Source organism: Diadema antillarum, unplaced genomic scaffold (assembly GCF_040938485.1).
Source record: "Diadema antillarum isolate AM-2024a unplaced genomic scaffold, OU_Dant_1.0 scf00000045, whole genome shotgun sequence".
Taxonomy (NCBI): domain Eukaryota; kingdom Metazoa; phylum Echinodermata; class Echinoidea; order Diadematoida; family Diadematidae; genus Diadema; species Diadema antillarum.
In genome coordinates this window covers 620,258-646,512 of record NW_027270934.1, presented here as the reverse complement: position 1 = coordinate 646,512, position 26,255 = coordinate 620,258, and the positions used below count along the sequence as shown (strand labels likewise).

At 38.7% G+C, this 26,255-nt stretch overlaps 1 protein-coding gene and 1 non-coding gene across 2 annotated transcripts; both read left to right on the top strand.

The window, feature by feature from the left end:
- Positions 1 to 764: 764 nt before the first annotated feature.
- On the top strand, positions 765 to 26,255 carry LOC139714047 (sialin-like). The gene is made up of 8 exons (XM_071625779.1): positions 765 to 847; positions 2,036 to 2,123; positions 3,167 to 3,262; positions 16,994 to 17,118; positions 18,899 to 19,051; positions 20,958 to 21,090; positions 23,912 to 24,153; positions 25,264 to 26,255. The coding sequence occupies exons 2-8, from the start codon at positions 2,066 to 2,068 to the stop codon at positions 25,444 to 25,446; spliced, it is 990 nt and encodes a 329-aa protein (XP_071481880.1). The 5' UTR covers positions 765 to 847; positions 2,036 to 2,065; the 3' UTR covers positions 25,447 to 26,255.
- Positions 936 to 1,009, top strand: Trnat-agu (transfer RNA threonine (anticodon AGU)). The gene has a single exon. It is a non-coding gene; the product is annotated as a tRNA-Thr (tRNA).

The following is a 26,255-nucleotide window of genomic DNA, read 5'->3' as shown; positions in this document are numbered from 1 at the left end:
ATTCACTTTCGGGCATATGTTTGACTAAAAGGGCTCGTTCCATTCCTTCACAGCGGCCTTGAAAACGATGTTCTCAACCCGTTACATCATTGCCTACCTGGCCTTTTGTGTGTTTGCCTGCGGCTACATGTCTAGGGTCACCATAAGCATTGCCATGAATGCAATGGTTAACGACACTGCTCTAAATAAAGAGTTACACCACAAGGACTCCAATGCATCTTCCCAACTCTGTTCGGCGTACAATTCCAATGCATCCCGTTTGAAAGAGGTGAGAATTGGTATCCGTTCCTTGTCCCCGGCAGCCTCAAAGCCTCCAGTATAGCCCTTTTAACTATACGTGCACACAACTTTCACCCCATAGGCGTTTGGTATTCCGCTGATGTGGTTACCTTTGGGCCCAGCATTGCTTGTTCTCACGTACCACTTTTAATGAAGGTTTACAAAATAAGCTCTTTTCTTCTCCTTTCTCTTTTTTAGAGTTGTTAAAAGAGTATTTCAAAGAGCTTGTGTATAAAGGTTCATTGTACAAAGGTTCTTTGGTGTAAATTTGCCATTTTATGTTATGTGTGTGTGTTTATTTTGTTTGTTCGTCCGTCCATTTCCACAGGATGGTCCATTTTCTTGGACGATACAAACACAAGAACTTATCTTGGCGTCCTACTTCTACGGCTTCCTAGTACTTCAACTCCCAGTCGGCTACCTTGCTAATAAATACAGCAGAGCTAGTGTTTGGTTCTTCGGTCTAAGTCTTGGCGTGACTGGTGTGTGTAACGTGTTGGTACCAGTAGCGGCCCATGCAGGCGTGGCATGGCTATGTATAGACCAGGCGGTTTCTGGTCTGGTAGAGGTATTTCAAACATAGACCTACACACACTATAGCATCTGACCGTACGAGCAAAGAGAATTAAGGGTTATAGGACGAACACCGAACTAGGGCTTTCAATAGCTCAGTCGGTAGAGCAACGGTCTAGTAATCCGGAGGTCTCGGGTTCGAATCCCGATGAAAACATTTTCTTTGCTCAAAGCTCCCGCTATATATATATATATATATATATATATATATATATATATATATATTTACATAATATATACATATATATGTACATGGAATATTTGTAAATAACAGATCATATACATATTCCATATGTGGTGAAAACCGAAAATGACATTAAAACGCGCCATTTGCATGTCTAACGAAGTATTATTCATGAATTGAAAAGAATGCAGTGAGACCTCTTTTAGACATTAATGATTAAACTATGATTTTGTTACCATGACAATGTCTTGTCGGCTTCCGTCGGCACAAACAGTCTGATTTCGTATGTGCTTTTGTTTCCATGTCTGTGCTAAAGTTTTAGTCATCCCTATTTTTTTCCATTTCATGCCAGCTATTCCATGATATTACACATCCATCTTATTTTCCTATCATTCATAATACCTTAGTTTCCTCTTGCTTTTCACATAACATATACTTTGAGCAAATGCACTACTACTTTTCGTGAACCAATAATTTATAGGAATTGGAAGGGACAGCAAAGTAAAAGGAAAAAAAAACAATGCACAATAACCTAACAATTTCCACAAAAGCAGGTCATGAGGTATGACATCGAAAACCTATTTCTTTAAGTCTGATGATACTGCCCAAACCATATTACCTTTGCAAGGTTTTCAGACAAAAATTCACAAATCTCAATTTAAACTCGTTGTGGTTGAGTGAATGGGACTAAAACCTAACATTGAAATAAATCATTGATTTCATGAAACTGATTATAGGCTTTCATATCCAAATCACCTCCAACTAAATTATACACTGTCACTATTCAGCTGTTACTCTTATCAATGACAGTTTTATCTGATATATAGTTTTTAAACTATTAAGAATCAAAAGTGGGAAATGTTTTTTTGTAACACCTAGCGTAAATATATGTATATATATATATATGTATATATATATATATATATATATATTTCTTCTCTTCTGTTCAATCGAAAATAGATAACCAATAACAAACCTTATAATGTATACACTTGCTAGGGCTGCAGGTACCCTGTCTATTACGCCATCATGGCCAGATGGGCTCCTCCTGAAGAAAGAAGTCGATTGATATCCATCGGATACTCAGGTCTGTTACTTAAGCATTCTCATACTGTGTGGTCAATGTAACAACGAGTTATCTATTTTTGATATGATTAGTCAACATAAACGAAATTACTTTCATTTTCATAATAGTTGTAATTTCAAATGTTGTTTCCTCACATCTCCTGTGATCCAAAGTATTATGCGACCCTACATATATTTCAGAGTTTGCCTTGCTGCGGAAAGTAGACAGTAAATCAGTTGAGTTTACGAAGTATCATGCTGGACTTAAAGGAACATTTCTGACAATACTTATTTACCATCATGTAGCACATAAATCAATAGTACCATTGTGGAATTTATTTTGTTCCTTAAGTAGACAAATAAATACTCTAAAAACTCTATAAACATAACACGCTGAACAAAGATGATAACATGTAGGAGACTTATATATTCCAGTAATGTACCACTGTATTCCATCACAATACCACTTGCTCAACAAATCCACTCAGGAAGAATCTATTCAGGCTTTCTTCCTCTGTTCTGCTTCCTTGAGCGCCCCATCATATGCTTAAGTGAAGTTGCTATGTTATTTTCCTCGTTCATTGAAATTTGTTATGAATTTTGAAAACCTTTTTATCCTTATTTCAAACACTTTGAATTTTGTAACTGTGTATCAGTATGTCGAGTATAACTATTTCATACATGTAGGTGTTACACACGCGGTGTTCATTTGTAAAACTCTGAAAATAATCAGGAAGTCTCCTGTAAGGCTGGCTTCACACTGTTCGGAAATTGACTCAGGATGGCCATGCGAATATGGCATTGTTGATTGGCACGACGTAGGAGCAGAACCCGATACAAAGCTCATCAATGGCCAAAGTGCGACTTTCCGTTAGCAACCTCAGAAGTACTTCCCTGATCCCCTGTTATGTGGTATGGCTTTCCAGATGCCTAACGCATAATTCAGTCTTAGAGCAACATTGGAACATTTCCTTTATTGCGTGTCCATCTGTATTCAACTTCGGGACACTGTGACGCTTGTATTTTGGGAAACTGATGACTTAATGACTTTCCATGTTTTTGCAGGAACCTCATTTGGGCAGATAATCGGTCTCCCTATCGCTGGACTGTGGACAAGTTCAAGGGAAGCAGGCGGCTGGCCTTCAGCTTTTTACTTCACAGGTTCAGGACGAATATTTAACATTCTTCAGGTTAAACCCGGTGCAGTTGCAAGCACACTGTTTTCTAATCATTTTCATACACAAAAGTGTATGTTTTCTTTTCTCGTAGTGTAATCTTTTACACTTTCACGGATTGCTCACGGATTACCACGGATCGTCATCTGTGGTGTTCCGGCATGCAAAATATCGATTTTCCTCTCAATGCCAGTGTGAATACGATCCCAATTATGGGTGTCTACACGAACAATTACGGAGGCTGCACGGACAAGTACGGTGAAGACACGGACAGACAAGGAATGAACGCGGACTACAGCGGAAACGATAGGAGCTATTAAGCCCAGCTCACTCCTTTGCGGTTTTAGCTGCGTATAGCTGCGTCAGCCGAACCAGGGAGGTGAGACCTGGCCGAACGCAGCCTTAAAGCAGCCTAACGCAGCACTCCGCGGCAAAATATTTTGTAGCAGTCACATTGTTGCGTTGTAGCTCGTATATTTTGTACAAAATGATTACCTACGGTTGCCTTAGGTTGCTTCTCACCTCGCTCCAGCTCGCTTTTGCTCGTAACAGTAAGATTCAGTACGAAGATTGCTCGCCCCGTTGCGCGTGTACCTCGTTCGCCACTCGTTCGTTGCTCGCTGGCATCTCGCACTAGCTCGCTAGCAGCTCGCATGAACTCGCTTCTCCTCGTTTCACTGCTCATCCACTCGACTGTTACTCGTTCCGGCTCGATCCGCTGCGTATCAGTTCGCCCTGCTGCGTGGGATTTATATGCTCGTAGAGAGTTGCACTGGTATATAAATTTTTGACATTTTACAGTTTCGGGGGGGGGGGGCACAAGGACTTTTTGGTTCAAATTCTTCCAAAAGCACTAAATTTGGTACACATGTTGCCAAAACCATACTATTTCAATTTTTGATGGGCGCAAAGAAGGGCGCCCTGAGGCCATATTGGCCAAATCCAATATGGTCGCCATCTGAAATTCAAAAGTCACTTCCATTGTTTAATAAGGTAAACATTTCACAATAATTGTCAAAATCCGTAGTATAGGTTTTCTTGGTCAATGAAATCGATTCTGAATGTTGTTTTCATGGTCTGAAGTCAACTTTTCCCTATAGGGTCACCCTAAATGTCGCTTTGGGTCAAGACATTATTTTCACTACAGGTTATTTCAAAATGGCTTGCCTACGGTCACTATAACAGGAATGACAATCTTGCTAATTACCTGCAGTTGTTGAGGATTGAACAGAACATATTACTGTGTTAAAAAAAACACACACACAAAATTACTTTTCAGCAATATACATTGTGTGGTAATACAATAATTCGACAAAAAAAAAAGATTTTTCACAAAACCTACAATAACAGCGGGAAACTCAGTTTGAGGTGTTTTTAAAAGTGACATGTTTGAATCTGATGTTGCTGAAAGCACACAATCATTCCAAAAGCTTCATGATTTGATAAGCATGTTGTGTTTCTTCTTCTTCTTCTTCTTCTAATTAAGTCTGCCTCCTTCAATAGACTGAAGATTCTGGTTTCTTAGTCAACTAAGTGAATTTTGATTAAATCTAACTAGATTTTGTATTAACAGATGTATACGCAGTCATAGCGAGCTAAAGCGAGCAGCATCGAACAGGATCGAGGAGGAACGAGGTAAGGCGAGGATGAACGAGGGGGAGCGAGCGACGTACGAGCTAGATTCGCAATGAAGCGAGTTACATCCGCAACGGTCCTTGCTAATGCGAGCAGAGTAAGCATAGAGTAGAGTGAAGTGATGCGAGGTAAAGCGAGGTAACGCGAACTAAAGCGAGGTAAGTCGAGGTGAAGCGAGCAGGTATCGCAACCAGTTTAAAGTAAAGCTGCGTTGGTCTACGTTAAGCAGCTCGTTGTCGCTCGTCCTTGCTCGTCCTTGCTCGCATTAGCTGGTTGCCCCTCGTCTTAGCTCGTATGGATTTTGAGCTTGCGTTCAGTTGCGGATGTTTGAAAAAAATTCAAACTAGCGAGCTAGAACGCAAAGCCTCTGCGTTAGTCTGCGTATTGACCTCGTATTAGCTCGTTTCATTGCGTAGTGCTGCGTTGGGCTGCGTTACACTGCGTTCGGGCAATACGCAGCTGAACGCAAGCTCGAAACGCAAAGGTGCGAGCTAGGCTTTAAACACGGACATTAGGGAAGAGCACGGATGCAACTTGGTCCCTTCGCGGTCCTTACACGGTTATCCCCAAAATGACGACAGATGACATTTGCTTAACCCGTTCCATACGGAAACCTGGGGAGCATTTCATGAAGCAGTTTGGTCGGATTTTTTTGGTCGAATATTTTTGTGGACAAACTGTTACAAGCTACTGAAATCCTTGCATCTGATTGGCTGAGAGCAAATTTGTCCGACAAATTTGTCGGACGAAATGCTTTATGAAATGCCCCCTGATGGCGTGTGTATCGTCTATATGGGGATTTCAGAATTCAGAATAGAACGGGTTGAATTGCTTTTGATATTTTATCATTCTCGGGCGACACGCCGAGCCCAGAGCTATAATAAGCACACCAGAAAATCTGCAGCAGCCTACATACGCCTCTGCCTGTCTGCATCGTAAAGGCAAATCTCTTTGTTGCAAACTCTTATTTTGCGGGAACATCATGACATAAACAAAGATAAACAAAACAAAACAAATCAAAATACAAAAAACAGTGAAGAGATGTGTATGGGTCACTGAAGCTTCTTAGGCGACCACTAGGCCTAAACGAACAGTATGAGGGGTTGACGGGTGTACTGATGGGTGTACTGATGGGGGAAGATGTGAGCAAATTTCTTGGACTTCATGAACTTGTATTAGCTTGTATTGGCAAAATGCACGAATTTTTCATCCCGGATGGAGCCGATGCTAATACGGACGTCCCGATGTCTTCCCGAATTGTCCCGGAATGAGTACACGGAGTATAACCGGTGCCAACAAGGACGGAATACGGAGGCAACACGGAGTAGACGGTGCCAACAGGGAAGAGTTCGTATTGATTTTCATCCGTGATGTCCGGGATTAATTTTTTTTTCCGCGGATATGCCGGATGATCAAGGATCATGCCAGATGGCTTCACGGAGTCAACACGGTAATTACGGAAACAGTACGGATTATCCCGGATCGACGATCAGTGGTCATCCGTGATGCGATCCGTGAAAGTTTAAAAGGGGCTTTAGGTAGAATAGACTATGTATGTTATGATAAGGGTATAAGAGAAATCGCTTTAATTCTGGTAAGATGCAAAAGTTACAGGTCAGACATTCGCACATAATTATCATAAACCCACCAAACAGGGTTTATCGTCCCATTTTGTGCTCACACTAGTCTAGCAGCCAGAAAGGGTCCCCGTGCACCCCCCTTAAAACAAAATTCTACGATATGTTCGGAGATCGTCAGAACCTGTATTTTCCGAATCCGGTTGTCGCCAGCGGAAAAAAAGGTTGCGCGCGCGTCTAATTTGCATATTTCTAAGATGGGCGCCGCCCGTTGCTAGGAGACGGATTATTTTTGAATAACTTTAGTTAGGAATAACAAATTACCATAAAAATGGTATCATTTTGAAGAGAATTAAATTTCCTACAAGCTGATACCCCATTTGATGGGATAGATAGATGTTGTCATGAAATATTAAGGAAGGAATTATGTTTTTTAGCATTTTTCTAAAAAGATAGGGAATTTGGTTATAATGTTCTTTTCCATACATTTAATATGCATTTACAAATAACATTTGAATTTTCCTATAATTATCCCCAAAACATAGCTATTATCATGTGAAAACGGCTTTCCAATACATCAATTCCTTTAAAAGTTACACGACATTAAAGGGGATATGGTTCAATAGGTTTTACAGCAATATTGAAGGGTTACAATGTCTCCGCGCGCAATTGCGTAGGTTCTGTATGTGGGGTTTGTTGTAGATCACTGCTATCTATTGATCAAATCTCATCGAAATCGGCGAAGAAAGAAAGAAAAATTACACTTTCTATTCCTTATATGAAATAAAAATGTTTTTTTTTCTATTCTGTGTTACCAAACTCAATCCATTCAGCTTCCCATATGAACAGTTTCTTGTCTTTTTGGATTCCCTCCAAGAACGTGAAATTAATCACAACTTATCTGATATTAAAAAGTTAAAGAAAAAAAATTACGTGACAGTTTCCTCTTATTGTAAGATTAAAGTGAAAAAAAAAGAAGAATCTTATGCTAAAAGCGCTAAGAAATAAAGAACTTGTTAAATGACCTTTCAGAGTTTAAAATGAAACATGGCTATCTTATTTTTTTATAACAAAATGAAGGGAAGTATCTGTGTAGTTCATGTCGGCCCATACTGGGTTACATCATAAATTCTTCAGAAATGGTCCCCGTGCATCCCCCCCCCCAAAAAAAAATCTACGATAGGTCAAAGGTCAAAGATCAAGTGAAATACATGCTCTCCTATTCATCTAATTAAACCTAGGTCAAGGAAGGTGACCATTCAACACATTTGTGACAAACATGCCATTATAATATTTTGCCAATTTTGTGAAAATGTAATCACACATTGTCCACATGTACTATAGACCTATTAGGAGAATCATGCATTATGGCGGAGGCATACCAGTCGTCATAGCGACATTTCTAGTTTAATATTACAACGAAGATTACGACTACTATTAGCAGTTGGTAATTAAGTGGTGTACGAAGACTAACTCAAACAATACATCATTATTTGAGTGGCTATAATGTACAATTGATAAAAACCCAATAAATCTGTTTTTTTTTTCAGGTTATACAGTGCGTATCAAAAAAAGGTAATCCAACTTTGGCGGGCTACTACTTTACAATTGTCAGCTATGGAGAGCTCAATGTTTTAATTCTAATGATATCACAAACCATCGAAAGCTATGCTGCCGGCTGAAAGCAATAACAAATTTACTTATTGTATATTATAGAAAGAATGGCCACGCGAAAGTAACAAGATTAATGCTCTGTTACTGGGAATTTGAAAACAATAATGACATTGTTTCCATTCCTGTTGTGTCGTTGGTTGTTGGCGTGTTTCCTTTCAAAGAGTGAAAGTAGTAGTAGGTTAATAGATGTCGGCGTTAAAGCTTGTACAATATAACAATATTGGTCACAGTTTATTATTCCGAAGGTTCATTTTTTCCCCCAAAGGTTCATTATTCCGGAGATTCGTCATGATATAGATAAACGGGCCCAAATTAGTTATTGCTGAAAGCAATAACACATTTACTTCTTGTATATTATAGAAAGAAAGGCCACGCGAAAGCAACAAGATTAAATGCCCTGTTACTGGGAATTTGAAAACGATAATGCCATTGTTTCCATTCCTGTTGTGTCGTTGGTTGTTGGCGTGTTTCCTTTCAAAGAGTGAAAGTAGTAATATAGTATGTTAATAGATGTCGGCGTTAAAGCTTGTACAATATAACAATAGTAGTTATAGTTTATTATTCCGAAGGTTCATTTTTTCCCCCAAAGGTTCGTTATTCCGGAGGTTCGTCATGATATAGATAAACGGGCCCCAATTTGTTATTGCTGAAAGCAATAACAAATTTACTTCTTGTATATCATAGAAAGAAAGGCCACGCGAAAGCAACAAGATTAAATGCCCTGTTACTGGGAATTTGAAAACGATAATGACATTGTTTCCATTCAAAATTCAAAATGGTCACCTTCCTTGACCTAGGTCTAATTGGATGAATAGGAGAGCATGTATTTGGGAATTTTAGGACTTTAACTTGACTTTGGCCCTTTCATAAGTTTATGCATTAAGTAATTTTCAAGGTATGGAGAAAAAGTGCAATTTTTGTATTGAGTAGAAAATTGTTACCATTTTCATCTGGCCTTTGACCCTAAAATTCATAAGAGAATCACTGTCAGGCAGAACATGCATAAATATGTACTAAGTTTCAAGATACCATGAGCCACTTCCGAGACATGGAGGAAGAAGCAAGTTCAGCACTTTCTCTTGATCCTTGATCTTTGACCTTTTTGGCAAAAAAAAAAGAAATTGCCAGAGAATCTCTATTTTGGGTTATACATGCATACACCAAGTTTAAGTCCTGCTGGCATTGCATAAATATGAGGGAAATAGTAAAATTTTGAAGTGTTGCCCTTGACCTTTGACCCCATGAACCCCAAATTCCCTAGATAATCACTTCCAGTCAGTACATGCATAATATATACTATGTTCCATGAAGATCTCTCTCTCTAGTCACGTAGCATACAAATATGCAGGTGTGGTTCGGATGAGAGAACGCCATTGTCTGCGGTCAGCGGCAGCTCTGGTAGCCTCTGTAATGCTTGCTCCAGTCACCTGTTTGATGTCATCAAGCCAGCTTGCTGCGGGTCTTCCTCTTTTACGTTTTCCCTCAACCATTCCCTGGATGATTGTTTTCTGCAGGCAGTGATGTCTGGTAGCATGGCCAAAATATGTCAATTTTCTGGCCACAATATCAGCCCGTAGTTTCTTTTCCACTCCAAGCTCCTCTAGCACCCATGTATTTGTTCTTCTTTCTTTCCATGGTATCCTCAGTATCCTACGATAGCACCACATCTCAAACGAATCCAGTCTCTTCTTGTCTGCTGACTTCATTGTCCAGGATTCTGAGCCATATGATGCCACGGCAAAGGCTGTAGATCTTAGTAGCCGGACCTTGAGGGAGGAAGGGAGTTTACTTTTCCAGAGCTTTGTCATACTTTGTACCATATTCCGGGCCATTGCTAGTCTTCGTTTAATCTCCTGTGAGCAGTCCCCTTTGGTGTTTATGATGGAACCCAGGAACTCGAAGCTTTCCACCTCTTCAATGGCATCACCATCTAGAGAAAAGACACCATCTGCAAAACTCCGTTCTCCATCTACAACCATGATCTTAGTCTTTCTAGTATGCAGCATTAGCCCCCTCTCTTCACTTGCTATTTTTACTGCTCTGAGTAGATCCATCAATTCTCTTCTGTTGTTACAAACCAGGGTGGTGTCATCCGCATACCTGAGATTTGTTACCCGTTGGCCACCTATTGTCACTCCACCAAGGAAATCTCCCAGGGCATCTCTCATAATCCGTTCAGCATAGATGTTGAAAAGCTGGGGCGATAGTATGCATCCCTGTCTGACACCTCTACCAATCTTGAACCATTCTGTGTCACCTCTGCTTGTTCGTACTGTAGACTCTTGATCTTTATATAGCTTGCTAATGAGCTTCACTATATGGCTAGGAAAACCCATTTCTCTCATAGTGTTCCATAATTTTGCATGACAGACACAATCAAAGGCTTTGCTGTAATCTATAAAGCACAGGTAGAGTGGTACAGAGTGTCCTCGGCAATTCTCAATGATGTTTCTGATGTTGATGATATGGTCTCTCGTGCCTCTTCCTGCTCTAAAACCAGCCTGCTCTTCAGATATCTCATTTTCCATCTGCCGTTTCATTCTGTTGTTGATGATCTTGAGTAGTATTTTGCTGGCATGGCTTATCAAACTAATGGTGCGATGGTTTGAGCACTCCTTTACATTTCCTTTTTTAGGTATCGGGATAAAGACCGCTCTTCCCCAGTCCTCGGGCCATTCTACATTCCTCCAGATTCTGTCACATAGTTTCCACGTGATGTTTATGCCTTCCTCACCAGAGGCTTTCCATAACTCGCCTGGGATATCATCCCAGCCTGGTGATTTCCCGTTCCTAATTTCTCTCATTGCTTGGCGCACTTCCTCCAATAACGGGGGTGGTTCTAACTCTTGTTCCCCTAGGTTGCTGTTGGCAGAGTCTGCCTGGGTCTTCTGCTCGTAGAGCTCCTTGCAGTACTAGGCCCATCTGTTCTTTATGTCTGTGCTCTCTGTTAAGGTGGTACCATTTCTGTCATTGATGACATCTGACCTTGCTGATGGTTTTTGAGTCATTTTCTTTGACCAGAGCATACACCCTCTTAGAATCACTCCCTGCTCTTTCTATCTCCTCACATTTTCTCTCAACGAAGGCACGTTGATCAGCTCTAACTGCTTTTGACACTTCTTTGTGTTGTCTTCGCCACTCAGCCATATCCCCTCTCTTCCTCGCATCCTGTCTCTTGTCAGCAAGTCAGTTCTAATGTTGTTCTGGATAACCATGGTTGCTTCTTCTTCTTCTTCTTTGGGATGACCTCCTTAACTGTGCTTAACACTGCTTCTTTCATTCCTTCCCACAGTTCATTGGGAGACAGCTCTTCATCATCAATCTGAAGAAGTGCCTGAAATCTATTGCTCACACTAACAGTGTACTGTTCCGGTATGTTGTCTACATCAAACCTTAATGGTGGTGTCTCTTTCTTCTTTACTTTGAGCTTTAGTTTCAGCTGTGCAACCAGAAGCTGGTGGTCACTCCCACAGTCTGCACCTGGTCTTGTCCGAACACTGAGCAGTGAAGAGCGCCATCTTCTTTTAACGAGAATATAGTCAATCCGGTTTCTTACATTGTCCCCGGGGCTCTTCCATGTCCATAGTCTTCGGGGGTGCTGCTGGAAGAAAGTGTTTCCAACAATCAGGTCATTAGCTTGGCAGAAATCTTCCAAACTATCTCCACGTTCATTTCTTTCTCCCAATCCATATTTTCCGACGATCTTAGACTTGGTCACTGATTTGCCAATTTTTGCATTCCAGTCTCCCATTATCACAAGAACATCTTTGTTCGGAATCTTGTCAAGAGTATCTTGGAGCTGATCATAAGTCTTCCATGGCTTCATCAGATGCAGTAGATGTTGGCGCATAGACCTGGATGACGGAGATGTTAAATGGGTGACCTTCCAGTCTGAGAGTAATAATTCTTTTGCTTATTGGGTTGAAACCCAAGAAAGACTTAGCCGAGTTTTTGTCCAGGATGAAGCCTACTCCGTGTTCCCTCTTTCCGCCGTCTTTGCCTGAATACACAACTGTGTAGCCATCTTCGGTAGTGAAACGACCTTGGTTGAGCCACCAAGTCTCTGAAATACCAAGCACACTGATATTTTGTTCTCCCATTCGGGTTATGATGATCTCCATCTTGTCAGCATTCATTCCTTGAACATTCCATGTCCCTATAATTCTAGGTTTTCTCAGGTTTGTGCTGCTCCTTTCATGCACAGGATTATCGGCAGTATATTCTGCGTCCTTACAGCTGTGCCTAGTCGGTGCAACACGCTCCTCTTCCCCAGTAGCCATTGACGCATCATCTGGCCTGCGGGTCCCACCATCAGATGCCGGTTTTCCACAATGTTTACGAACTCTCATAAGAACTATCGTGGCCAAGAAAATGCAGTGGGTGGCCGGGTCCTTCTGCATTGCTGGATGGCCATCGTTGACTCTCCAGAGTCGATGCCCTTAAGATAGATCTTGTTTTTAGTTCCACCAGGGTGTCCAGCCACCCTCCTCACCATTCTCCAGTTGGAGACTGGTGGGTTTGCCGGTTTAGTCGCCGACAATCCGACCCTGAAACAGGTTGTACTGGGCTACAGGGTACCAGTAGCAGATCATCCTGACCTGACATGAAGATACCTTGAACAATATCCAAGATACAGAGAAAAAAAGTAAAATTTTAACATTTTCACTTGACCTTTTCACATTTGACCTTAACCTTATGACCCCAAACTTTTACCAGTGAATTTTAATTGGGTAATACCTGTATACACTAAGTTTCAAGAAAATATCTTTAGGCATTGCAGAGATATGAGGGAAATAGTGAAATTTTAAGCATTTGACCTCGACCTTTTGACTTTTGACCTTGAGCATGTGCACCCAAAAGTTGATAGGCAGAATTTCACCCCCAATACACATACATGCCAAATTTCAGGGTTTTTTTTTTTTTTTTTTTTTTTTTTTTGTTACGCTGTCCACAAAATTCATTACGGACGGAGAGAAGGACGGACGGAAGGACGGACAACCCGAAAACATAATGCCTCCGGCACCACTTCTTGGCGGAGGCATACAAAAGAATCTAGATTACATAGGTGAAGTAATCTTGGAAGATATGTAAATATTGATATGTACGGTATTGAAACTGTCGTGTTGATTATCCTTATGGTACGTTTCCACTCTCGTGGCATTCACTAAGCTGGGTCCACTTTCTCGATTCGCCCGAAATCGTGGTCTTACTCGCGGACTAATCGTGCTGATCATCAGATAATCAAATCTTGATGTCAGTCAAAGACATTGTGTTGATCGTAGTAATTTTTCAAACAGTCCAATAATTCTTCTACGATCAACACGATTACCACCATAGACCTCAAGATGTGATAAGCCATGATAAGATCACCACGGTCACTCGTAGACTAAGAATCGATTTGTGGTAGATAGTATACATGTATTAGCATATCGAGACTCGCGACAATGGCAACCTAGTGAAAGTGTTTAACGTGCAATGTCAATAATCTTTTGGGTATCGATCATGCACATTTATAGTTACTCTATCTAAAAAGGACCGGCGGACGAGTAGGGCATGGATATCTGAAAACATTGGATGGTGTATTTAACTCATGCATGAGTTGGTATTCCAGCGGAACTTACATGCGCTCTATAAAGTGGATTGCACGTCAGATGCGCCTATAGCAGATACACTTCAAATCATTTTAGTAAATTTATCTAATTATAATAGATGTCTAATTTCTGTGGAAAACATGAAAATATTGTATTCGTTGTGGTTAAACATTTACACTCTGAATATGTCTAATGTTTAACACATTAGTCATACACAAACATCCTTGAACACAAACACACACAACACAAAAGTATACAAACCTGCATAAATATAAACGTGATATATATATATATATATATATATATATATTTATATATTTATATATAGATATAGATATATTATATATACATAGTTATAGTATATACATGCACACATACATACATACACGCATGCATGGTTAATGTTCCCTCAGACATTTCCCTCATGTTTTATAGATCCATGGTCTACTTAACCATAACATTTTTTTTCTCTCTCTCTCATTTTTGTATAATATTGATTATTAGTCACTCCTAACGGATTCAACAACCAAGTTTACGTTGTATTGCATTTAAATCAACCCATGTAATAAAGTTAAGTGCATGAAATCATTTTTTATAAAAAAAAACAGAATTTGAAAGCGACTGGATTTGACTTGCAACTATTCGTTTTTATCAATGCCATTCCTTGGTATTTGTAATCTATCTATTAGTTTCTTGGCAATAATAAACGTGTGAGCAATATGTTTAAAAACCATCAGGCGAACCACCAAAGAATAAGAACACGTATGTGCGATCTTATCTTAAAAAAATAAATTGATTTCCTGCTAGAGCATGGTGAGAAATATTTCGCTTGTGCGGTATACATGTAACTCTTATTTCGACATCTAAATAAAGCATTCGAGTTTGATGTTCCATGAATGCATTAATGGCGTATTGAATAAATTCACGAAATTCACGACTGAGCTCATTTCCCGTGCATGAATGCCTGTGTGTGATATTGGAGGTGTGAGTATGTGTGTGAAGATGATCAAAAGAATGAGAGTTGATGAAGAGAAGTTTGATTAATATCGATATGTTGGAAACCCCTATCCAGGTAAGCCCGTTTCGGCCGTCATGAAATTACACCTCTCGTAAGGCCTTTATTCTATTTGATGAAAAAAGACGTAAACTAAAAGTGAAGCTGAGTAGATCAAAGGTGATAGCGAATAAAAGATTTAATTTGCTTTCATATTCCACAAGATGTAATGATATTTAATCAATAATTTGGATGTAAGAAGTGATAGGGTCTCATACTTGCAATGATTATTATAGTATTACACGCGTTACGCAAGTGCGGCCGTCGACATTACCCTTAAATTTCTGTATAACCGTATTGAACCTTTTCCCTTTAATGTCGTGTAACTTTTAAAGGAATTGGTGTATTGAATAGCCGCTTTCACATAATAATACTTATTTATGGGGTTTAACTTAAGGAAAATTCCGATGTTATTTGTAAACAGAAATTAAATGTATGGAAAAAACATTACTGAAATCTGTATTTCTTGGGAAAAATGTAAAAAAAAAATCCTTCCTTAGTATTTCATAACAACAACTATTTATTACATAAAACGGGGTATCAACTTGTAGGAAATCTAATTCTCTTTAATATGATACCATTTTTATGGTAATTTGATATTCTTAACTAAAGTTATTCAAAAATAATCCGTATCCTAGCAACGGGCGGCGGCCATCTTAGAAGTATGCAAATTAGACGCACGCGCAACCCTTTTTCCGCTGGCGACAAGCAGATTCGCAAAATACAGGTTCTGACGATCTTCGAACACATTGTAGATTTTTTTTGGGGGGGGGGGGTGCACGGGGATCATTTCTGAAGAATAGTAACCCAGTATGGGCCGACATGAACTACACAGATACTTCCCTTCATTTTGTTATGAAAAAGTAAGATAGCCATGTTTCATTTTAAACTCTGAAAGGCCATTTAACAAGTTCTTTATTTCTTAGGGCTTTTAGCATAAGATTCTTCTTTTTTTTCACTTTAATCTTCCAATAAGAGGAAACTGTCACGTCAAATTTTTTTCTTTAACTTTTTAATATCAGATAAGTTGTGATTTTGGAGGGAATCCAAAAAGACAAGAAACTGTTCATATGGGAAGCTGAATGGATTGAGTTTGGTAACACAGAATAGAAAAAAAAAAACATTTTTATTTCATATAAGGAATAGAAAGTGTAATTTTTCTTTCTTTCTTCGCCGATTTCGATGAGATTTGATCAATAGATAGCAGTGATCTACAACAAACCCCAGATACAGAACCTACGCAATTGCGCGCGGAGACATTATAACCCTTAAAATAATATTGCTGTAAAACCTATTGAACCTTATCCCCTTTAATGTCGTGTAACTTTTAAAGGAATTGGTGTATTGGAAAGCCGTTTTCACATGATAATAGCTATGACTGGGGGATAATTTTAGGAAATTTCAAATGTTATTTGTAAATGCATATTAGATGTATGGAAAAGAACATTATAACCAAATTCCCTATCTTTTTAGAAAAATGCTAAAAAACATAATTCCTTCCTTAATATTTCATGACAACAACTATTTATCCCATCAAATGGGGTATCAGCTTGTAGGAAATTTAATTCTCTTCAAAATGATACCATTTTTATGGTAATTTGTTATTCCTAACTAAAGTTATTCAAAAATAATCCGTCTCCTAGCAACGGGCGGCGGCCATCTTAGAAATATGCAAATAAGACGCGCGCGCAACCTTTTTTTCCGCTGGCGACAACCGGATTCGGAAAATACAGGTTCTGACGATCTTCGAACATATCGTAGAATTTTGTTTTAGGGGGGGTGCACGGGGACCCTTTCTGGCTGCTAGACTACACAGGCATGCATGCGTGTATACATACTCGTCAAAGGCAAAGTGACACATAAACACACTAATAGTATCTTACTAACATTTATATTGTGTAAATGATAAAGATTCACCATCACGAGTCTGTACAACTTCACTGCCATTCTTTGTCATTTCTGACCAGGGGTGTGATCCCAATGGACCCTTTCCGGTCAGTTCTGACCCGGAAGTCAGTACTGACCCGGATGTTTTAAGAGTGTACGTTTCGTGATAACAATTCTGTTCCTTCCGATTGCACAATGCAAGCCTGCCAATTTTGAGCAATATTCCTTTTTCTCGGAATCAATTCTGTCATCCAAATTGCACATATTAACCAGTTAATTGCTCTAATCAATTCTTGCAGGTTTACTTAGCATCGTGTGGTGTATAGGTTGGCTAAGCCTAGTGTACGACTCGCCCTCCTCGCATCCAAGAATATCGGACACCGAACGTGACTATATCACCAAAGCTGTGGGACTTCAGCAAACAGTAAGGTGTATTCGTACCGCCATCAGAGCATATATGCCTCCGCCACGAAGTGGTGCCGGAGGCATTATGTTTTCGGGTTGTCCGTCCGTCCGTACGTCCGTCCGCATTCGTTTACGCGATAACTTGAGTACTATTGACTGGAATTCTCCCAAACTTGGTCCAAGTATAAAGTATAATTTGGCAATTACTTGATTAGATTTTGGGTGAAATCGGCCAAAGGCCAAAGGCCAAAGGTCAAGGTCAAATCATGAAATTGTATTTGTTTACGCGATAACTCAAGACTGAATCGAGCAAATTTCACTAAACTTTGTCCGAGGATGATGTATGATAGGACAATTATTTGATTAGTTTTTTAGAGAAATCGGACAGAGGTCAAAGGTCAAAGATCAAGGTCAAATCCTAAAATTTATCTGTTTGCGTGATAACTCAAAACTGGATGAAGCAGCTTTCACCAAACTTGGTCCAAGGATGATGTATGATTGGGCAATTAGTTGGGAAGATTTCAGTGACATTGGCAAGAGGTCAAAGGTCAAAAGGTCAAGGTCAAATGCTAAAAATGTTGCTATTTCCTCCATATCTATGCAATGCCCGAAGGTATTTTCTTGAAACTTAGTGTAGACATGTGCTACTGCGTAAAGATTCTCCAAAGAGAGTTTCATGTCATAAGGTCAAAGGTCAAAAGGTCAAAAGTTAGGTGAAAATGTTACAATTTCACTTTTCTTGCAAATGGTTCAATGTATTTTCATGGAACTTGGTACATACGCATGCACTGACAGGCAGGGATTATCTAAGGAACTTAGGGGTCATGGGTCAATAGTCAGGGGTCAAAGGTCAAGGTCAACAACTCAAAATTTTACTATTTCCCTCATATACTAGTATATGCAATGCTTGCATTATTAGTTTTAAAACTTAATATATACATGTATTAATACCTAATGGAGATTCGCTGAGAAATTTCCAGCCAGAAGGTCAAAGGTCAAAGGCCAGGTTTAAATGCAAAGAAAAAAATCTACTTTGTACTGTAATTACATTCTTTCTTCATACCTTGAGAATTACTCATTGCATTAAATTATTAACGGGGTCGGTCAGAAGTCAAGTAAAAATCTTCAATTCCCCAAATATGTGTATCTGCACTTTTAGACATTTATAGCAAACCCAGTTCAAGGATAGTGAACATTCAAGATATTTCTGACAAACCTGTCATTTCAATATTTTGCCAGTTATGTGAAACCTGTCCTCACACATTGTGAAGACATTGTACTAAAGACCTATTGGGAGAATCATGATTATGGTGGAGGCATCAGTCGCCATAGCGACATTTCTAGTTATTCGTGATTTTCCCTATTTCACCCCACTCCTCTTCTCTTCTCTGCCTCTTCCCTATAGCTGCTCATTTAATAAGAATTTAACTTGCAACCAGCTCGAAACAGAGTGCACTCAACTCATCATCATCATTTTTTATGTCTCCCAGTAGCTCCCTTCCACGGTATATCACTCTGTTTTCTGTCTTTCAATTCGTGCTGTTTGATTCATTTTCGTATCATAACAACTTAATCTTTCCGTTATTTGTCTTTATTGCTTGTCCATTTATTTCCTCGTGAAATTATCGTCTTCTTGCATTTTGTTTGATTTGCACGTTTTGAATCCCTGTTTTTGTAATCTACAACATTTAAAGGACATTTTGTTTTTTAATGGTTTTGCGATTCAAGTACAAGTGTACTTCATTATCATTACTAAAGTGCTACAAGTGAATTCCCGTACTCTTTTCTCTGTTGCATAGGAACCCAGTGTGACGCCATGGCGGTCTATCATGACGTCAGTCCCGCTGCTCGCGGTGTGCATAGGAGATTTCGCAGTGCTTTGGATCCTTTTCCTATTCACTACAAACCTTCCTATTTACTTGGCTGACGTGCTTAACTTTGACATATATCAGGTCGGTTATAGGATACACAAATCATTAAGATGATGTGTGTGAAATGCAGAGGTATTGGATGCCGTTGTGATTTTCAGGCTTTTACACTTGAATAAATATAATTGGTTATACTGGGTCTAGAGTTTCAGAATGTATTGTGATTGGGATGAGGAATAAGAATGTTTTCAAAATTTAGAACAAATCACAATGAACGAGGATGATGACATGGCAGCCTCACCATAGGAATTCATGAGTGCATAAATACATGCATAAATTCTACACTGGTGAACTTGTTAAACAAGTCGTATTGTAGTGGACTTACATTTGCGATTTTTCTGAAATATGTGAGCCTCTATGTTATTATCATTGTTCAGTGTCATTTACTTTAGGTTTTTCCGAGCATTGGTTCTCCGTTCAAGGACCACAACCAATTCCCCAAATCTATACATGGAACTGTCGAATTCCCCAAATCTATACATGGAACTGTCGATTTATGTACTACATGGTGCAAAATTATGAAAATTATCTGGAATGCCCCTTTAATGTGCTCCGTCATACGCCACTGTTATTGTCAATAATATGTGGGCAATGCATCCACATCGCCATATCTTCGTATGAATTTGGAATTTTTCCATTTTCAGGTAAAGAGGAAAAATAGGTGACATTTGAACAGAGAGAGAGAGTGATTGTAATGGAATAGACTTGGGCAGAATTAAAGGCTTATCATCATGAATTGTTCTTATTTTTATTGATTCGCATTGATAGTTTGTCATAATACATAAGTTGTCATGATACATAAGTTTGGTATAATACATAAGTTGCTATATGTTCAATTTCAATGGTTACAGTTCGTTATTTGTCACTTTCATCAGGCATACCAAGTAACCTACCCCCCCCCCCCCGCTTGTATTTTGTGGACACCTCTGAGGAAGGGGGATAGAAGGGGTGAAGAGCTTACAACTACAAAGAATGCGGGAAACTGGACTGGGGAAATAGGGAATAGAAAATTAAAAAAATAATGATCTTGCCCCCCTCCCCCCGGAAAAATTTCTGTTATTTCCCGCGCGATTCTATGATTGTTTCGCCTTTTGTGCCCCGCCCTCACACGCACACACACACACACACACACACGCACACTCACTCACACACACACACACACACACACAAACAAACACACACAGACATACACACATACAGACACACACACACACACACACACACACACACACACACACACACATGAAATTGCCGCCGGTGCTGAACGCTATAGACATAGCACGAAGATACAACATAATCAGTACAGTTCATACATACCGTATTTGTCGTTGATTAATGGACTAATAAAAAAAAAAAACTAGAATAATTATTGCGGTTACATTGTCAATCAAAACACTGACACCATATATGTCATCAATGTATTAATGTATTCCTCATAATCAGCTGACGATAACTACCTCATAATCAGCTGACGATAACTACGTAGTATGATACCGTGGTTGCTTTACAGAAACATTCTACTAAGAATCATTCCAAGTGACGTTCTTCGGCCGAGGTATTAGTAAACATTAGCCCCTGGGTTTGCAGTGATAGTGAGAATAATGGACAGTTTTGGTAATGTATTCAAATTCTATGCATGTTTGTTCACAAAAGTTACCCTCAACAACCACAAGGATTGCCGGAGGTTTGCCCTACCCGGCAACAACTACTAGTAAGTGAATCCCTGCCTTAGAACCTTGATTGGGAGGGAACAGGTAAATGAAATGGTTTGTAATTAGGCTGTAGTAAAGAAACATCCTTGAATTATTCTGAATCAGTTCATGAGAGAAACGGTCTGTTGGCGAAGCACGAGATACGATGTGTACTCAAGACGACCACCTCGAACGACATGTTCAAGAAGAAAATCTTCTTTGTCTTCTCTTGATTGCAGACTGGGTTCATCTCAGCCCTACCTTTCCTCTTCTACTGGTTTCTAATGATCCTCGGAGGATATATGGCTGACTTTATCATCAGCCGTTCAATATTAGACAGAACAGCAACAAGAAAACTTTTCGCTGTCCTAGGTAAAATAAGACATGCACACACACACGCGCCCACGCATACACTCATATAATGATAATGCTCTAAATATGAATTATATATATATATATATATATATATATATATATATATATTTCTTTGGTTGAATTCAAAATTTTGAAAAAATTGAAATGTCTAGACTTGTATAAATATATATATAGAGATATATATATGCGTGTGTATGTGTGTGTGTGTGTGTGTGTGTGTGTGTAATGTATGTGAAAACTGTGCCTATGAAGATGACTATAATAATGTGACTATTGTAATGATAGATAAAAAATAATGACATAAACTTCATGATAACGAAGATGCTTCACAAAATAATTTCTATATTACTGTACTGTATAGGAAGCATTCAAAGTGACGATTTTCTGGCTAGGTCGTGGGATGGGGTTGAGAGTGATAGAGAGAATATGGTAACGAATCGCAAGATCAGGCGGGGCGATAGCTCGCTTCATGTCGCCATCCGTCAGTAAAATGCTGTCAAACATACCCTTTCTAATTCAGTTCAGTCCAGTTCGTTGCAGTTCAACATTTGTTTTCAGCAAACAATATAGTACAGATAACAATGGCATCAACTTAAACATGATGGGGCACATCTCTAGAGAGAAAAAAAAAAGAATAACTTGTGGTGAGCGAGCCCTAACTCAAATGGGTTTAAATTATGCACTTATAACGAAGTTATGATAGATGAAGATACAGAGCAGAGAAAGGGACTAGGGATTTGGATTTTCATAGGATTGGTTTCTCTCCTCAAGGACCTCAATTAATTCCAAAAATCTAAACATGGCGCTGTCGATTTATGCACCATATGTTGTGAAATTATGATGATCCAATGTATGAAACAAAATTTATGTCCGTCTGTGATACCTATACTATTAAAGGGAAGGTAAACCCAAAGAGCAATGTGGATTGAGTGAAAGCAGCAACATTAGTAGAACGCATCAGTGAAAGTTTGAGGAAAATTGGACAATCGATGCAAAAGTTATGAATTTTTAAAGTTTTGGTGTTGGAACCGTTGGATTAGGAGACTACTAGAGGATATGACGTATGAGTGGACAACAATACAAAGAAAATATAAAGGACATTCAACAAAAATTCACTTTTCTAGAATTATGAAAGAGCAATGGACCAACCGCTTTCAGAAAGCAGGGGGAATAATTGCTACCCTTAACATAATGTCAATATCAAGTTGATGGAATTTGTAATTTTCATGAAAAATGGATTTTTGTAGAATTTTCTTTATATTTTCTTGGTATGTCCAGTCATACGTCATAACCTCTAGTAGTCTCCTCGTCCAGCGGTTCCAACACCAAAACTTTAAAAATTCATAACTTTTGCATCGATTGTCCGATTTTCTTCAAACTTTCACTGATGTGTTCTACTAATGTTGCTGCTTTCACTCAATCTACATTGCTCCTGGGGTTTATCTTCCCTTTAAGAGTGAAACCCACATTTACAAAGAGATTACTGAAAGAATTAACATTAATATGACTTTATTCAGTTACTTCGTAATTATAATTCGTGAGCCTGTCAATGACATCACTTTGCTCTTTATTCAACACATAGTTAATTATCCAGGTCGATGTCATGTTATTTCTGCATTACAAAAAACAAAACAAAACAAAACAAAATATTTTCTCCTAGCACTAAGAAGTAACATACAGTATTTATTCTATACGATGAATGTGCAGATTCATTTGTTGAAGATGATTTATGAATAATTATACCCTTTTTAAAGTTTCTTTTTGTATTTTACAGATTGTAGAAACAAGCAGCCATCCAAGTTATAATCTCATCTTTGAAGCTTTACGTCTTTGTAAAAGAAAATGTTTGTAATTGCAGATATTACCATAAGAAATCTAATTTGAGAAGAGTCTGAGTCAACATTATTCAAAATGCAAAAGCATTTGTAAGTGCTGAGGTATAACCTTAGAATGATAAATGATAATAATAATAATAATGATAATGATAATGATAACAATAATAATAATACTAATAATAATGATAATGATAAGGGGTAGTTATAATGCCTCTTACTATTCCGTTCGACAAAATCTTTCACACAGCATAAAAGAGAGATTCAGAAATTGAATCATTGACTAATCATGCTAAATGAAATAGGTGTGTCTTCAGTGCTATCTTAAAAGAATCCACTGAGAATACAATATAATTGTACCTTTGCTTCATATTGTTACACGATGCAAAGTAGATTGATTATTGGAGTATTTAAAGGTAAAGTCAAAGCGATTTTCATAATTTCACATTGTAGTAGGCCTACATAAGTCTACAGCTCCATGTTTAGATTTTTTTTTTAATTTGTTGTGGTTCTTGAGCAGAGAACCAATACTCTGAAAACCCCAAAACAAATTACACTGAACAAGGATGATGTCATAGCTGCTTCACCATAAGAATGCATGATAGAAAGCTCACATATTTCAAAAATGCAGCAATGTAATTCCATTACTGTGAATAATATATGCATGTTTTCTTCTTTTGTTCTGCTTCCTTGAGTCCACACTCATGCATTCTTATGGTGAAGCTGCTATGTCCTTATCCATGTACATTGTGTTGAAAAGATGCTTATTCCTCATCCCAAAAACGATAGATTCTGAAACTCTGTTCTGTTTAACAAATTCATAGTTGTTAAAAAAAAATACAATGTAAAAAGTTAGAAAATATATCATCCGGAGCTCTCCTTTGAAAAAATGGAAGATGATCAGGCACATCAGAATATATAACGCCATATATTTCGAGTCTGTCGTATTAATTCAAAATACTATTCTATACATTCTCTTCCGCAAGGTTTCGTCCCATCCATTATCTGCCTGGTGTCCGTGGGCTACGTTGGATGTGACGTCACATTGGTTGTAGTGCTGCTCACGCTTGGTCTTGGAACAAGTGCTTTTTGTCTGTGCGGTTCGTCTATCTGTGGCTTTGACATTGCGCCTAAATACGCGGGCTTCCTCCTCGCCATAATCAACTGTTTCGCTGGCACGGCAGGATTCCTCGTTCCGCTCCTCATCGGCACATTGACAACCAATGAGGTACAGTAACTTTGGTATGGGGATACTTGGCGTAGCTTCATGGTCAACGACAGTTTGTAATGTCAAAACGTTCTTTAAGATACTGTTTCAAATCCGGAAGTCCTTTGTTTATACAGTGTTTTGAATCATGACCTTGACGAGACAGTCCCTTATGCAACTCTGTCCGAGCTAAACTGTCCCTCAGATTCAAACAAAATCATTCCATAATAATTGGGATTAAAGAAGATACATGTATCGATGTGTGCATTTATCTTTTTCTAGCTGGCAAAGAGTACTGTGCACGTACCAACACTCTAGGCTTAGTCATTTAAGTGATAATCGTGTAATCTTTTCTTCAGACATTATTTTGTAGAAGTGTTTACACTTATTTTGATATGCTGATCCTCAGGGCGAGATTTTTGACAATGTATGCAAACAATATTAGCTGAAACTGTCTTCGAAAAAAGGAAGTGTTTGTCATGGATTTGCCTTCTTCGGTGACAATACTAGTATCACCCACATATTTTATGGACACGCTTCTCTTGGTCCTAACTGCATTCAAAAGAAAATGAGCGTTCATATACTGACATTCACGGCAGTTTACTCCGTCACATTACCATCGTAACACAAATATCACGTGTGTTGTTATTAGTTTTAGTTTTGAACTATATCATCTATATGTCGGGTATTTCGTTGCTCACCCTTAATGCCTGGATTTGGTTTGATTTGATGTGATTTGCAAATCATGATACTGATACGAGTTATCATTTTGACAATTATAAAGTGGTACGATGATAATATAAGGTTACTGATGGTGAGAGTCGTTTTTAATAGCGGTAATTATATGATCACAGCTGGAAAATTTCTCATCATCGACAAGTTGCTCTGCCTCATTGCTGGAGTTGCATCAATTGTTAACTCGTTAAACACAAGTTCCAATTCGCATGCAAGTTTAGTATCTCTTTTATTGAGTAACCAGGCATCTCTTATTGAGTAACCAGGCATTCGTATTATTGAGAAACTGATTACATTTATGACAAAAAGTCCAGGCAAATACACTGAATGTCATTAATCCAATTCAAGCAATTTGTCATCACTCAAATATTAATTCATGCTCTTTTCCGTTGCCAGGGAAACGTGCACGGATGGCGGTTAGTCTTCTGGACCACAGCAGGTGTGTCAATGTTTGGTCTCATCGTCTTCAGCATCTTTGGGACAGCCGAAGTCCAGTCATGGGCCCAAGAGCCTAAAACTTCAGAGCCAAACCGAAATGACTGCAGCAATGGCAAAGCCAAGCCGGATTCAAGCATATGAACTCGAACAAATGATATAGATTCGAAAATGTGCTTTGGGAGTGTTTGCTCTCGTCACGTTGACTGGCATCTCTACATTCGTCCAAAGTCCCGGGTTTTCCCGAAAGGGGGCACTGGGAGCATGCCAGCTTTCATTTGTTTTTTTCTCCCAGTGATCATAACAATCATGATAATAATGACAATTATTATATAACAATTATTATATACAAGAGGAGAAGGAGAAAGAAAAGATGGAAATGAAGAAGAAAAAAAATATATTAGGTAAAATGCTTTACTTTGACTGATTGCATTTTATTGGAAATGAAATAAATGACTGAATGAATGAAATTATTGTTAAAATTATTTTCCAGTCGTCCATAAAGCAATGCCAAAAATGTTTCATCTCGCGGCATCAAGTAAAGATAGCTGTCACTTCTTGGTATCGTCCTGAAACTTTTTTAATCATTTCTATTAAGTAACTGGACCCCATGGAAGACCAGCTATTGCAGCTGAATATGGGCTATCCAGCCATCTTCTTGGATGGAAAATGAAACAGCAACAGCAATAAAAACAACAACATTCTGTGACGTATTAAAAAAAGACTGCAGCCACAAAGGTGAAAATACTAGTAACTTGTATACGTCTCATTAATTTGTGCATCACTTTGAAGGCGACAGGTAGGTCCTATCTACGTCAGATATGAACCTTAAGTATCTAGCCATACATGCCATAGGAATTGAAGTTCCTTGTGCCCGCTTTCTCCAAATGCTTTTTTTTTTTCTTGTTTTATATTAGAATATTATTGATTTAGTGACATGGGTCATTGGACAA

Excerpts from the sequence above, each read along its gene's own strand:
- LOC139714047 (XM_071625779.1), top strand. The coding sequence starts at position 2,066 with ATGGCCAGATGGGCTCCTCCTGAAGAAAGAAGTCGATTGATATCCATC. Across the intron at positions 3,263-16,993 it reads TTCAGCTTTTTACTTCACAG|GTTTACTTAGCATCGTGTGG; the intron begins GTTCAGGACGAA and ends CAATTCTTGCAG. Across the intron at positions 21,091-23,911 it reads AAAACTTTTCGCTGTCCTAG|GTTTCGTCCCATCCATTATC; the intron begins GTAAAATAAGAC and ends CTCTTCCGCAAG.